The 15,562-nt window shown below is 42.5% G+C and overlaps 1 protein-coding gene across 1 annotated transcript in view; it reads right to left on the bottom strand.

Moving 5' to 3' along the window:
• grapa (GRB2 related adaptor protein a) overlaps positions 1-7,722 on the bottom strand; it is a 40,397-nt gene extending 32,675 nt beyond the window's left edge. Inside the window, exons 1-3 of the mRNA XM_034089293.2 lie at positions 7,368-7,722; positions 2,879-2,976; positions 1,765-1,884 (exon numbers count right to left, since the gene is read on the bottom strand). Of these exons, the coding sequence (XP_033945184.1) occupies positions 1,765-1,884; positions 2,879-2,976; positions 7,368-7,445 (296 nt within the window). The 5' untranslated portion in view covers positions 7,446-7,722. The remainder of the gene's footprint in view (positions 1-1,764; positions 1,885-2,878; positions 2,977-7,367) is intronic.
• Positions 7,723-15,562: the final 7,840 nt, after the last annotated feature.

A 15,562-nucleotide genomic window follows, 5' to 3' on the forward strand; every position in this document is an offset into this window, starting at 1 on the left:
ATAATCTTAATAATAATATAATTATTTATCACCACGATGATCCTTAAATAACACCAATTCTAACATCGGTGCACCTCCAACACCATGAAATACTTCCACAAGGACTACTAAGGTGATTTAAGGATGCATTAATGTCTATGAAAATGAATAACGGCGTCCTCCTTGACTTTAAAGTGACAATAAAACCGATTTACAACAACCAAATTGGAAGTGGATTTTCAAGGACTGACGTCAAAGCCTTGCCAAGCTGAGTCGAGCTGAAGTTTTCACAGTTACTGCCGTCAGGATGTCTCCTCCGACAGGAGAGCTGTCAGCACACAAGGACCACACACACACACACACACACACACACACACACACACACACACACACACACACACACACACACACACACACACACACACACACACACACACACACACACACACACACACACACACACACACACACACACACACACACACACACACACACACACACACACACACACACACACACACACACACACACACACACACACACACTAAACATCTGACCCCATGTTCAAGCCTCTACAACATCCAGCAACAACAGCCAGTAAGCATCAACAAGTAGCTTCAAAATCCTCTCTTGGCAAACCTGTTTATGTTTGTCCTTCTCTGTTATTTTCCATTTTGATTCCCTTAATGCTGCAACCTGCTTTCCTTTCCTGTTCGAATGCTTCCAAAGGCCGGTCCTAAATCCAGTTGGAGAGAGATATCATGCCCAAAGCAACCCACAAATCCAACTCTCGACCCCTGATTTCAGCCAGTTTCTCTGACAGCCCTGGCAGCACAGAGAGAAGCCAACCCTCTGGCCCCCAAACACCCATACTCTCCACTTCCATTTTCCTCATATCCCCCAGGAGCAGAACACCAAACCTCAGCTGCACCCCTGTCTGCTATCACCCGGACAAGACAGCCGATCGGCTCCATCAGCAGCTCCAGATGCCGCGGCGTGCCAGACAGGATTAACACACATCGGGCCAGAGGGGTTGTTGCAGATCCTCTTACCCTCCTCCTCCCCACATCTTATCCTCCTCTGCCCGCTCCTCTGATCCCCTGGCACCAACACAAGTCTATGCACACTCGCAAACTTTAATATTGATCAAACAAGCGACAGCAATGATACATGAGCAGACACATTATGTCAAATGGTAAATGTACTGGATTTGTATTGTGCTTTTCTCAGCTTCTCATCCCCTCAAAGCCTTTTTACATACAAATCAACCATTCACACCAGTCACACAGAGACATAGGCTGCCATACAAGGTTTTAATGTGTGTGACTGTGTGTCTTCTCAGGGAGAATAACATACACACAAGATGCAAGGCTTTATTGTCATGTGGACATTAGCTTCAGTGTGGATATGGCAATGAAAAACATAGATCACAGGCTCCTCCAACAGTGCAACATGAATATATATATATAGGACATAGAACAAATAGAACAGATACAATCTTGCATGTTGCGGACAAAGTTAAAAGCACACAACGAAATGTAAACAAACACTGAAATAAAATGAGAAAAAGGCAGAGTTGGAGAGGAGCCAAATACACGGCAGCCATCATCACCGGCGCCATGCTATTGGACATGCCATTGGGAGCCATTTGTGAATCTTTATGTTGACAGCTTTTTCTCATGGATGAAAGGGATGCATGGAGAGAATACATCGGCCAACGTGGTGAATAGACCATCTATGATCAGCTCTCAAAATGTTAAAATGTCCAAATCCTTTATTTCCTACCTTACGGACATGGAGAACTCTCCAGGGGCGCTCTCACTCTCTCGGACCAGAAAAGCCCCGCACTCCCTGTGTTTCAGTCGACTTTCTGCCACACCGCGAGATATACGACCGGCAAACCAGCTGGAAGCAAGAAAGAAAACAGGAAGCAGAGATGGAGAGGAAGAAAGAAGTCAGTGATGTTTCTGTTTAATGCATGTGAACTGCGTTGTTCTGGGGTCAGTGCAGCTACAACACAATGCTTTCTCACATTAATAAACGATTTGATTTGGTATCTAAACTTTTGATGTTTGTATTGTCAATGGAAATGCTGAGACTTAAAAATAGCTCACAGCAATAGAGATGAATGCTGACAAAGGCAAAAAGACAGCTTTCGAGGGAAAAAAGGTAAAATTAGCACATTTGTGAAGTTATTTTTAAACACACTGCCACACAGGAAGAAAAGCCTAAAATGCTGGATTTCAGTTGTCAGCCGTGTAGCGTAAGTAATGGTGGCATTTTTCATTTTTCTTCTCGCTCATTAGTCCTGCTTAGTAGAGCAGCTTGTTTGGATGCAGTGTTTGCATAAATGACGTTCTGCTTTCACGGGCCTGTGCTCTGCGGGCAGATTGATGGCTTAAATGAGGGGAAAGCACATTGAATATGGAGGATGCACTACGGTGCTCTCTTGGTGGAGGTCATGGGGTCAGAATGCTGGCTCAGTGAGGAAATGTGGAGGAGGAGGAAAAGCACTCTTAGACGGCACATCTGCTCACGCTATGCACAAAGTTAACTAAGCAGCTCCAACTGGAATGTGTTCATTAACAAGCCGCTGCAATGGCTGCGATGCCAGTTGTTTGTCCCAGCACAAAGTTGAACCCAGCTGGTGTATGACCATCTGATGGAGACACAGTGTGCACCAGCAGCCTTACTGAAAACACACACGGCTGTATCATGTGTGATTACGTAAGGCACCGAGGTAGGCTGCCTTATGCCGGAGTGCAGATGTCCAAAGCAGAGCAGCAAAACGCTCAGAGCGGCAAACACTCACTGATGAGTTGTTTAGATAGACCAGTGTTAGACGTTCAAAATATATTCATCTGCTTGAAGACGTGAGTGCAGGCATGTGTGTACTTACGCATGTGGCCGCAGGTTGATGTAGTTTTTGGGCACAAAGCCTTTCCTATTGTGGAGCTCAGCTGTGTACCAGTTAGGATCATCCTCCATGTTGGTGATCTAGAAGCAAACACACACGTATGAAATATTGCCCATAACGATGTTGATCCATTCTATTACTGTCGGGTGAAGGGTCGCTAACATTGCTTCCCCCCTCTGTGTACAGTATATCAATCTCTTCGCCTGGCCTTTCTTTTTATTTCCTGTTCAGCTGCTTCCATCCTTTTCGCTGTCTGTCAACTCACATCAATTCCGAAGAGCACAAGATTATTGGCAAGTTCAAAATGTCACATAAAGCTCTTCATGACTGCACAGGAGAAACAGCAAACATGTCTGCAGCAACCTATGTTGCTGTACATACAAAGCAGAAGTGTCTACAGTGTTACCTTCTTATTTTCACTCCCAACTTGTCACTGAGGGGCGTTCGGTCAGATCGCTTTTAAACGCATGAGGTACCGAATAGAGTAATAGCATATATATGTTGTTCAACACGTAGAGTAGTCCGATAGACCTCAACACATGGTTAACATAACGCTACGTACGTGACGTAAGATAAAAAAAAGGTCATGGTTTATCAGTTACACAAATTAAGTATGTTGTGTTAGTTAAGTATGTGACGAACATGGTAAAAGTTAAGCAATCAGTTAGATCACTTTTGTGAATGACACACGCAGAACATGAACAGAGGTCTCTTTCTGTGTTTCCAACCCAACCTTTTCCCTAAGCGAACTTCACTTCTTTATCCTACGTCACTTAATTATCTTTCATAGTAAGTAAGGAGGCCCACAAGAGGCAGCCAAGCACGTGCAAAGTAGACGCTTCAGGGGTAAATGGAGTATGGAAACACTGGGATGGCCTTCAATTATAATACACTGTAATTTGAAACGCTCCGGTTTGCCTGCTTTAGTGTTTACCTGATGTAGTGTTTGATTCAGTATTCTAATCCAGCAGTGACACTTCCTATCGTTTCAATATTTCAATCTGTTGTTTTGTTAGCTCTGCTTGTTTGGCAGTAATCTTGAAACCCTTTTTTTCTTCGTTTTTTATACCACAGTTCTGCTATGTTTTATCAGTCAAACTCAAATAACCAAATCTATCAGCATTTAAACTGATAGCGCGCAGAGTGTGGCATGCTGTTAAAACAGCTGACATGTATCCTGCCTTTAATGGCACTGATACAAAAACTCCTTTGGCAATGTTGCCTTCCTGCCAAAGAGTTGTCCTGTGCCCTCTCTGCCTTTAGGAACTTCATTTCATGCACCACCCACTTTAATGGTTGCACTGTGCAACTGTCCGAGCATTTCAAATGTGATGCCGGCTTTTGACTGATTTACTGCTCATTGCATCGATCATTGTTCATTCACAGAACTGAAGGATTGCCCTTTTATTCAGCTGCTCATTTCTAGCATATTCACATGTAGGCTTCAGGTAATTCATTACTTTGACTCATCTCCTTTTCTCGACTCTCGTGACAATTCCTCTCTTTGTCCTTCTTGCTTTTTCCATTGATGGGAGAAAATTAGAGATACTTCAAGAGCTCTTCAATTTGCAATGAAATCAGCTTATCGTCTTTCTTATTTAAATCCGAAGCTAACCTTGCAGTGATTATTTCCTTCTTGAGAAAGGACCCGGCCTGAGTTAGTCTAATCCTCAGTTTAATCAATTCTTTGTTTCTTTCTTTTCTCTCCATTTGCGTTTATGGGTTGTTTATGGGATGGGATGTTTATCATTGACCAACCCCAGTTATTCAGCTGATAGTAATTCAATACAGCCTCTTCATACAGCGTCTAATATTTTGGAGTTCCAGTTAAGCCAGCAGATGTTCGGGGCAACTACATTCGAGAATGCAGTGAAAGATAAAAAAAGATGTCTACAAACTAATTGTATTTCTGCATTTCTACGCAGACATACGTTTAGGGAAATCAACAAAGAAGCTTAATTGCTGTCAAAAAGATATGTATTTAAGTGTTAAATAATCAACGCTAGACTGTAAATATTTTTAACAGAATTCAAAATGAGGCTATTTATTTTGTTGTTAAATTACAAACTAGCTTTTTGATTTTGCCAGTGAAAGAAGAGTGTGGAAAACAGCCCAATTCAAACCACAAATTGTCGTGTGTTAGGGTTTTTAGAGAAAGAAACTGTTTCTCTTTTCACACTCCACTTTTGGCTCCCTTGTGTGGGACTTGGCCACATCTTCTTCCAGCTTTAAAAATGTTCATAGCTACAACTTTACACTCTGGTGATGCAAGAGGGAATGGACAAATGTGAAGAAATTATTTAAAAGTACTGTTTGACCCAAGTCTGAACCACAACTGTTTGGCTGAGAAAAGACAGCAGTTTATCTTAGCAGAAGAAGACAAATTAAGGCGCTTAAGCTGAACAAATGTAGGTCCCCTTTTAGTCAAAGCAAATATGTTACTGTGGCCAGGATGTTGACCTAGCCATTAAGATAAGGATAGTATTGCGTCACAGTTGGCTGACCAAAGCCAAACAATAGCACCATCATTTACAGAATGGACAGGACCATCTACACGTAAATACTGCTGGGAATAAAGAATCACATTTATTTATTTAAAAGCAGTGATAAAGATGCAGAATGCCACCTCGTTATGGCTGCATCCAAAATCAGCTCCAAATCAATGTGTTTTCTATAAAGGGAAGTGTGTCTGGGATGAATAATAAACCACCCATACTGCAAACACAATATGTAAATAGCACCTTTAGGCATCGTTATCCTGACACATTCAAATACATGTCATGGGTTATTTTGTTGTTGAGGTCTTTTCTTCCACTTGCCCCATCTGTTTCTTCCTTGAATAATTTCCAATGTTTGCCTTGCCTTTCACAAACTAGTAAAGCGTAGGTTAGTTTCCATAACAATATCATAATAAGAGCAAGAACATAATTATGAAAAAGTCAGAGCTGCCACTAAAACTCTTTGTGTGAAATTGATCTCGCTGTGTCTTCTACCATTAATGTGTGTGTTTACTGTATGACTGTGGAACAGCTGGTGCCACGCTATAAGTCAAGAAGCTCTTGCTCTTTAATACTGAGGTTTACTGCTGATGTCTTAGAGGGACAATTTTCTACTACAGTAATTTCCAGCTGTGCAGGAACCATCCAAGCACTGCATTTGGCCTGGTATCACTATTCACAATAGAACATCAGCTGTAGAAAACGTTTGCTTTGCAACCAATAGCAAAAATAAGACTAGTTATAAATTTATATTTTCAAAATGTAAAATATGTAATCCCTTACTTTTGTTTTAATACACAAAGTTGTATTAAATAGTTGTCACCATTGTCATGTCTGTTGATTAAAGATTAAGTACAGCCAGCAGCGGCTTAGCTTAGCTTTAGCATAGTACTGGAAACACTAGAACCAAAACACAAACACTGACCACACTAAGTATTTTTCCAATTACATTACTGATAAAACAAATGAGATACAATGTGTTTATATTAGGCTTAAACACGTTTTGTAAGCTTTTGGTTAGTATTTCCTTATGCTAAACTAAGCCAGCTAGCTACATATTTAGCTACAAACAGGACAGTGGTATCAAACTTTAGGCCCTAAAGTGTAGGGCATTCACAACACCTTAAATACAAAGGCTTGATTGGTGGCCCTTCATATTTCATTTCATTTCAAACCTTTATTTATACAGATAAATCCCATTGAGATCATTGATCTCTTTTTCAAGGGAGACCTGCTCAAAAACCGTCGAAACGATTGTGACCTAAATACTTTATCATCAGTTTGTGCAGGGCTGAAGTTATTATGAGTAATGGAGGAAGTCAGGTGACATATGCAAAACACTTGCTCTTTCATGTGTGAAACCAAAACTCACCATTGACTTATTTTTAAATGATGCATCTTATTTCTGTAAGATAGTTATGTCATGTCTTTTGAGTATTGTTCTTTATTTATCCATGTGATTTTAAGCTTTCTAACAAACATTCTTATTTGACCTAAACCATGATTTACTCCCTAAACCTCACTGCTAGTTTAGTTGCCTAGACCTCACCAAGTATAATTTTTTTAGCATTTATGTCACAAGACGTAACGCTCCCAACGTGAGTGAGTGTTAACGCTCAGGTATGAGAACAGGTTAAAATCTTCTAATCAGCAAAATAGAGAAAATGGGGATTTCCCAAAAAACATTGTAACACTTATTTCAAGTCAGACTGTTGGCTGTTTTTTATACTGATACATCTTTAGTCATCAACAGAAGCACCTTGATACAGAGTCATTAGCTAAAGACACTAAATAGATAGATAGATAGATAAATAGATGGATAGATAGATAGATAGATAGATAGATAGATAGATAGATAGATAGATAGATAGATAGATAGATAGATAGATAGATAGATGGATAGATAGATAGATAGATAGATAGATAGATGGATAAATGGTTAGAAAAAAAGTGAAAGAAAGTATTTCTCTTACCTTTAGCAAGTCTCCCTTGCTAAAACTGAGTTCATCACCCTCTGTGGCACGAAACGTGTAAAGTGCCACCGCTTCCATGCCGAAACCTCACACTCACACTCATACACACTCTCACACTCTCTCTGGGACCCCCACTAATGCCCCTGGCACATGGGGGCTTGAAAGAGGAGGAAATGTTAAAACAATAAAACAGATAAAGGGAAAAGATGCAAAAGAAATAACAGACAAAGGAATGAAGAAGAGGAGAAAGACAGGAGAGGTCTGGACTGTCCACTTGAGCCAGAGAGCGCGCGGAGAGTCAGAGGATGAGAGAGAGTGAGCTCGGCAAGGGGAAAAACACGACTGGCTGCTGCTCAGCAACACACCACCATGAGTAACGCTCAGAGAGAGAGAGAGAGAGAGAGAGAGAGAGAGAGAGGCAGGGGCAGAGGAGTGGGAGGCACTTCCTGTGTATATATTTGTCTCACACAGTTGGTGTGGTTTCTGTGGACTCTATGCATGTGTGTTTCTTCAATCAGTTGTCTGTATGCGTGTGTGGGTTGACATCACACTTCTATCATTGTGCTAACCAGTTTTAATTTTACACTTCTAAAGGTGAAAAGTCAGCTCCTGTTTGCCGTTCGCTCACCTAACACCTTCAAAGATCTCCATGAAGGTCAGGACAAGGTTTTGTAGACACCTTGATGGAAACGTGAAATATTTATTCATGGCATAAATAAAACACCAGTGTAAGGCAAGGCAAGGCAAGGCAAGGCAAGGCAAGGCAAGTTTATTTATATAGCACCTTTCAGCACCAGGCAATTCAAGGTGCTTTACAAAAATGAAAGACATTCAGACAAAGGCATTTAAAAACAGTAAAAGATAATAAAAGAAACATTAAAAGAAAAACAAAAAATGAAAGACATTAAGAAAATGGCACACACAAAGTGTAGTTCATATAGCACGCAGCTATATCAAAGATTTCCGTTTCAGTGTGTAGTTGTTCTGCCACAAGCCATAGAGCTTAATTTCCTCTTTGTTAAAGTTCCCTTATATAAAGTATTATGCTCATTTGTAGGTATCATAACATTTAGTGCTTCTACTGTGACATGTTTCCATGCTTTAATGTTCAAAAAGCTCTTCATATTTCTCATACTGCCTGTGCTGCAGCACCTTTTTCACCCTCTGTCTGAAACCAGAGCCCGGTCTGCTCTGATTGGTTAGCTGGCCGGCTCTAATGTGATTAATGAACCGCTCAGAGATGTCCCGCCCCTTAGCCTATCACGTGTAATGTGTTGGAGCCCTAGCTAATAGTAGTTTGAGTATTACGTAGAGATGTCACTATGTTAGGGAAGTAAACAAAGTAGCCTTTGCAGACCATTTACATGCACAAATATACCTATATAACACGCTACAGGAAAGGGCAAACCCAAAGCATAATATCATTAATAACACATGTTTCCATCCTCCTACCCATACCTAAATCATGTTGACAGAAAATATTGCCCTACCTAAAGGGGACCTATCGTGCAAAATGCACTTTGTGATGTCTTTTATACATAAATATGTGTCCCCGGTGCGTCGGGGAACTCACGCAGCGTCAGAAAATAAAACCCTCTCTCTTTTCCTCCGTACCCAAATACGGAGTGTATTAAAAACGAGTGTACAGTACAACGGGCGGATACAGATTCCATCCGAACTGACGTCAATTCGGCGGCGGACCCACAGAAAGTTGCTATCAGAAACAATGCCTGATGTGTTTTGGACGTCTTTGTTACATTAGCAAGCCTTGCTAACACTCAGAGCTAACCTGTACTGGAGAGCACATGTGTTTAAAAAGCAGGAAATAAAAAAAGGAACTCACCTTGTGATAAACCTGCAAGACAAAAACCATTTGAGCTCCATACTGTTTCAGAAATAATCCTTAATGTGGTTTAAACAGGATGGCGTTTTATCACAACCGAATTTAACTTTATCTCCGGTATAATTCTGATCAGGCATTAGCTCCGCCTCCTTATTTCTTTTTTTCAAGCTAAGGACCTAAAATCTGCGTTTCTCTAACAGGGCTTCAAACGAGGGGTTTGAGCAGTATGGCTACAATGGGTGAACTGTTTGGTATTTTGAAAAAAAAACTTCACAGACATGTTTTGTATAGGTATGGCCCTACAATATATATTTCAAATATAGCATGATAGGTCCACTTTAAGTTATTCACTGAGTGTAGCCTCACAGTTGGAGCAAAGTTTGAAATAGCGGACAGTTAAAAACAAATAGGCTTTCCATTTTCAAAAGTGGAGCGACACAGATGAACAAAGAAAAATCACACTAACCAAGTGTAAGTGTAAAATAAGCGACTTTTCCTCACTTCACTTACAAGATTTAACCAAAACACTCTTAAAAGTTTGAGGTTTAAGAGACTGCAATGCTCGACTGACAAACTGCTTTGAATGACACATACTGAAAGGAATGTGAAGAAAGCATGTTGACTTATTAAGGAAAATTACACCTCGAATTTACACTAAGAAGTCTTTCATGTATCAAGAATGCGCCTCCCAACAATTGTCTCACTTTAGACCCCGTGCTGTGATTGATCAGCAGAGCTCACTTCTATTTTCTGCTACAAATCTCTCATGCTAGTAGGGATGGTTTAGAGTCGATACAGAATAAAATAAGTTGAACAATTGCCGTTATTTTCTTCTTTCAACCAATGCCTATTTAGCCATTTTCAGAATGCTCCCACATCACAGTGCACACTCCAATTCGGTAATGAAAAACACGGGACTCAGATGTTAGCCAACAAATTAACTGATGCCTGCTCTGGGTGCATCAACTCACATAAAAAACAAGACAAGACAAGAACCCAAAGACAAGCATCTTTGGGTTCAAGTAAAGCACTATAGAAATAAACTGTATTATTATTATAAAATATGACATCAACATTTCTGCTCTTATTTATGAGATCACAAATGTGCACGCTGAGGCGACCAGCTGTCACAGAATGAGAAAGTATTTGCCCTTTTGCCTAGTCAGAATGTGCCATGAGAAATGCTGCAGCTCTATAGATGTTCAGAATCCTGGGTTAGGTCTGTTTATGTATTCTGCATGAAATTATCCGGCAGTACATTACTTTTGCAAAAAAATGAATAGAAATTATTTTAATTACTATTTTTATTTTATTTTATTCTACTGTTCATCCTGTGTTTACCCTAACCACTCATGCAGAGGTATCTACATAAGTGTGTGAGGTGTGAAGTGTGTGTGTTTAAGCAGAAGCAAGTGGGCACAAAGTCTCGAACGGTTGTTGTATCCGCTACTTTTCTCTTTCGTATAGCCCGTTCGTTCACACGAGGCCGTAACGGAAACGCGGAAACAGACCCCGCAAACGATAACGGGTCCCAAGGTGGATAGATCTGCAACCGGAACGCTCTGGGGGGGGAAACGGCTCCGTGTGAACGCCCTATACAATAATTTCCTGATAACGATGAAGCCATAGCCCCACCTCTCCCCACCTCTGCTGCTCACTGCTGTAAGGTCAGTAGCTACTGCTAGTGCTACTGCTACTGACAATGCTACAGATGTTAGTGCAAAATCTACAGCTCGACCATGCTACAGAATGATGTTAGTGCAAAATCTACAGCTCCTCTACCACAACCATCAGCAACAAGTGGACATGGAAAACTACATGAACTACATGTTGCTAAATCCACCGCCGGGCATAAACAGGAGGGCAACCATGGCAACCATGCTCGGGGGTCTTCTTCGCTGCTTTTGGTGTATTTTGTGGGGGAAGTACAGCGCCACTTACAGGCCCGGCATATGTACTACAGAGTCTCTAGCGCTTTCGAGCGGTCTCGTGTGAACGGAATACTTTTTTGATATTGTATTTGGTTCGTTTGCGTTTCGTTTGCGTGTAAATGGGGTCTTAACTTCATATAAAAAAAGACAACACTGCCTTTCTTCATCGCTTTAGTCTGAAGGCCGCAGTTTCTCTCTGTTACCCCGCTTTTTAAAGATGTTTTAAATTCTGTGTTAGAATGTTTGAGAGATGGATTTTTATTATTTTAATCGTAATGTTTAGATAGTATTAGTATTCATATCTTTATTTCTCTTCATCATTGAGCCTAAGTCGGAGAAGATTTTCTTGAAATGTCTTTATACATTCCCAACATACTGTCATTTAAACAGCTTCAAATTAAATACAATATTCAGATTTTAAATGATCCATTGATTTCCTTTTTCGAATTGTTACTTGTCTTTTTGTGAATAAAGTGAAAAGAAACTTTGGATTTCCTTTCAAAACTGAGCAGATGGAGTGAATGCCCACACTAGTTTCCTTTTGTTTTATTCTATCTAAAACTAGCTAACTTGTTTCATACTGTAGCCTATTTTAAAAACCAATTAAATGTGAGAGAGATTGTGAGGTACATTTTCAGAAGGGAAAAGTTGAGAAAAATGAACAGGACTTAATAAAAGTGGACGAAGCAGAACAACATGGACGGGCTGTGGTTTCATGACCTGTTCAGGAAATCCCCAGTCAGCTGGTCCCTTGACTCAGCCATGGCAAGAGGAATTGCATGAGGAAGAGAGGAGGGTCGACTGGTGGAAGAATAGAAGAGGAAGTGGAACGGCCTTTCAGCTCCATGGCCAAAGCACAATCTCTACTTTTTTGTGTGTGAGATGATTTCCCATGAGTTCCTACACAAGAGGACGTGTACGGCATCTCAATACGGAAGCAATCCATCACAGATAGTGATATTTATTGTAAAGGCTATAAATGCTAAATAGTACGGAGCCCCCTAGGTAGGGTTGGGTATCGTTTGAATTTCCACGATTCTGATTCCAATTCCGATTCTACTTTTCGATTCCGGTTCTTAACGGTTCTCAATTCCGATTCTTTGAGGGGCAGGGTAAAAAAATGATACATGCTTCTTCCACCAAAAAAAATTACATTTATTCGAGAAACCTTTACACAGGTTAGTTTACAGTAATATTCTCATTAATCAGTCTGTTTATATTCACTGCTATCTAACTGTAACCTGAGAACCACTGAAGCTACAACAGTGCAACAGTCCAACTTTTAAAGGAAACCCCCTCCATTTAAAAACAGTTCTTGTTGAGGAAAACAAGCATATCTGCCTTCTCAGGCATACCGGGAAGAAATGTTTGAACATTTTGAAGTAAAATTCTTCAATCTGTTTGTGAATTGTGATCAAAACGTTTGAGACCCACTGAGATAACTTAGACAAAAGTGAACTATCTAAACACTCAAGAGTCCTTTACCTCACTGAGCTGTAGTTATCAGCCTCAGTCTGACTGGAGAGGACTCTCTCTCCACATCATTGTAGAAACATCTTCTTCTTCCGTTAGAGCAGTTAGCACCAGATGCTAATAACAACAGCGCCCTCCCTTTCTCCCTCGCTCGCTCCCACACTCACTCGCACTTTGGGTGTGAGCTGCGGGTGCCAGATAAGCCAACATCCCCCATTTTCATCACTTACAGCGCCCATGGTACAGGGCAAATGAAAAGTGTAACCGGGATGAAAAGGGTGTTACATTTACTTAATTATGAATGTTGTTACATCAAGGCCGAACATTTAGGATGAGCACCAACGGTCAAAACATTTTTTTTTCTCCCAGAGCTGTCATCACAGCACCTCCACAGATCTGGCGCCCTAGGCGAACATCTATAACGCCAGTGCGACGGGCCGTCATATTGTTTGTATTTTTACAACGTTATGTTCATGAGTTATTGATCCGCGAAATTCGAATCTGTAAACAACTCAGCTCAGAGGGACGTGCATGTCCCCTCGCTCTGAGTGTTCTATATCGTATAAGGCTTCGCCCTCTAAGGCTATCGCTATTGGGTAATCCCCTCTGCACGTGTGCAGCACTGACAGAGTTATTCCACGCCCACCTACGACGTGGGCCACACCTCCAGGCTCACTTCCGTATAAATAGGAAGTAGGCCCTACAATCCACCCCCTACTTTTTTTCAGCACTCCGTTGCAGAAGCATTGACAGGAAAAACCAGTTATTTTAAGAGCTACTTACTGAAAAGCAAACATTCCATCCTAAAAAGCTTTGTTTTTCTGGTAAGATGGAGACTGGGCAGGAAAGTCAAGGTTGCGTTAGGGATTGCCTTGTATGCGGGTCGGGCTACATTATGAGCTTTGACAGGCACTCACAGTGTGAGTCCTGCCTGGGAATAGAGCATGCGAACGCTGCTCTCACTCCCGGGGTATCATGCTCGCATTGTGCCCGGCTGCCGCTGGCCCTCAGACAGCAGAGAGCGGACGCTCTCGCTGCTGCAGCTGCCGAACACGATTGGCCTGTCCAGGAGGAGTACTCCGGGGACAAAGCCCTTGATTTCCTGGATCCGAATGGCGGGCACGAGTCGGACGACTACGTCCCCTCCATTCAGGGATCACCGGGTGAGGAGTCCCCCATTATCTCTCCCCTCCGGACGGAGGAGACAGGTAGGGGACCCGGTGTAGGTCCGGTGTATGATCCCGTGATCCCTATCTCCGCCACCACGGCGTTGCCGTCAATTGGCGGGATTCCCCTGGAACTTCCGGAGATTATATCCAAGGCGGCCGCCTGGAGAAATCTCCCCATTCCCTTAGCTCAGGAGAGCTCGCCTCCGGATGATGTCCGGGGTGTTCTCCCGGGTACACAGGGTACCCATAAGTATTCCCCTTACTGTCGATTGATTTTACAGTGATATCTGCACTACTCATCGACTAAAAAACACCAGATTATCCTTGTTAATTACACAACATTGATTGGTTTAAATTGTGTGCAATGCTTTTGTATTTTTCCCCTTCGATTCGGAGAAACATATATTTTTTGGCCCGTCCAGGAGGAGTACTCCGGGGACAAAGACCTTGATTTCCTGGATCCGAATGGCGGGCACGAGTCGGACGACTATGTCCCCTCCATTCAGGGATCACCGCGTGAGGAGTCCCCCATTATCTCTCCCCTCTGGACGGAGGAGACAGGTAGGGGACCCGGTGTAGGTCCGGTGTATGATCCCGTGATCCCAGGGTTATGTGGGAAGAGAGAATTGTTAATAAAAATGATTCAAATCTCAACAGTGTGTCTGTAGCAACTGTGTCTCACGTATCCCCCACACTAGTCAGGCCGGCTGCCAATAATCTATTGATTAAAAGGCAGCAGGATTTGTTGCATAAACCCTCTGTTTTTAACCTGTCAGTTAATAGACAGAGGGACTCGCCGTTTGAGCCAGCGGTTTCTAATCTGTCGGTTAGCAAACAGCTAGGCTCGCTGTATAAGCCTGCGGTATTTAACCAGTCGGTTATAAGACAGCAGGGCTTGACATTTAAATCGGCCGCTTCTATCCTTTCGGGTAACAAGCAGCGCAGTTTTCCCTCTGTCTCAGTTGTGCCTACACACAGTCGTATTAAGCCTAGCGCGGCTATTACGCACGAGGTGAAAAGCACTGCACACACCTCCGCGAGTTGGAGCATAAATCCGCCTCAGGGTCCTGTTTATGAGCTTTTTCCTAAACAGAGACAGGATGAGAGTCGCTGTGTGATGCAGCGTGTGGAGACCCCTGCACAGCCCTTTAGGGCGGGGCCCCCCTTGGGTTGCTTCACGAGCAACGGCGGTGAGGGCTCTGGCATGGCTTGTCACCATGACTACCACAGCACAACAAAAACAGGTACGCCCACTCTCAGAGCGATGCTCAGAGTGGAGGCGGCTATGTTTAATGGACGGATGGATGAGCAGGCTGATCGGCAGAGGTTACTCTCTGCAATTTGTCTCACCCCCCCCGCAGTTCGAGGGGATTCGGGAAACACTTCTGTCGTCCCGAGAACAGTGTCTTGCGCTCCAGTCAGAGCTGCGGAAACTCCTGTTAAAGAGAGCAATCTCCAGGGTTCCGCAAGGGGAAGAAAATCGGGGGTTTTACTCCCGTTATTTTCTGATCCCGAAAAAGACCGGGGGGATGAGACCCATCCTAGATCTGTCAGCATTCAACAGAGTGATACAGAAAAGGCCGTTTCACATGCTGACAATCAAACAGGTAATGGAGTGTGCACCAGGGAGATTGGTGCATTTCCATAGACCTAAAGGATGCTTACTTCCACATAACCATCATCCCAAAACACAGGGAATTCCTGCGGTTTTCATTCCAGGAAATAGCGTACCAGTTCAATCGACTGCCATTCGGATATTCCCTGGCTCCGCGCACTTTT

Source organism: Pseudochaenichthys georgianus, chromosome 8 (genome assembly GCF_902827115.2).
Source record: "Pseudochaenichthys georgianus chromosome 8, fPseGeo1.2, whole genome shotgun sequence".
Lineage (NCBI taxonomy): Eukaryota > Metazoa > Chordata > Actinopteri > Perciformes > Channichthyidae > Pseudochaenichthys > Pseudochaenichthys georgianus.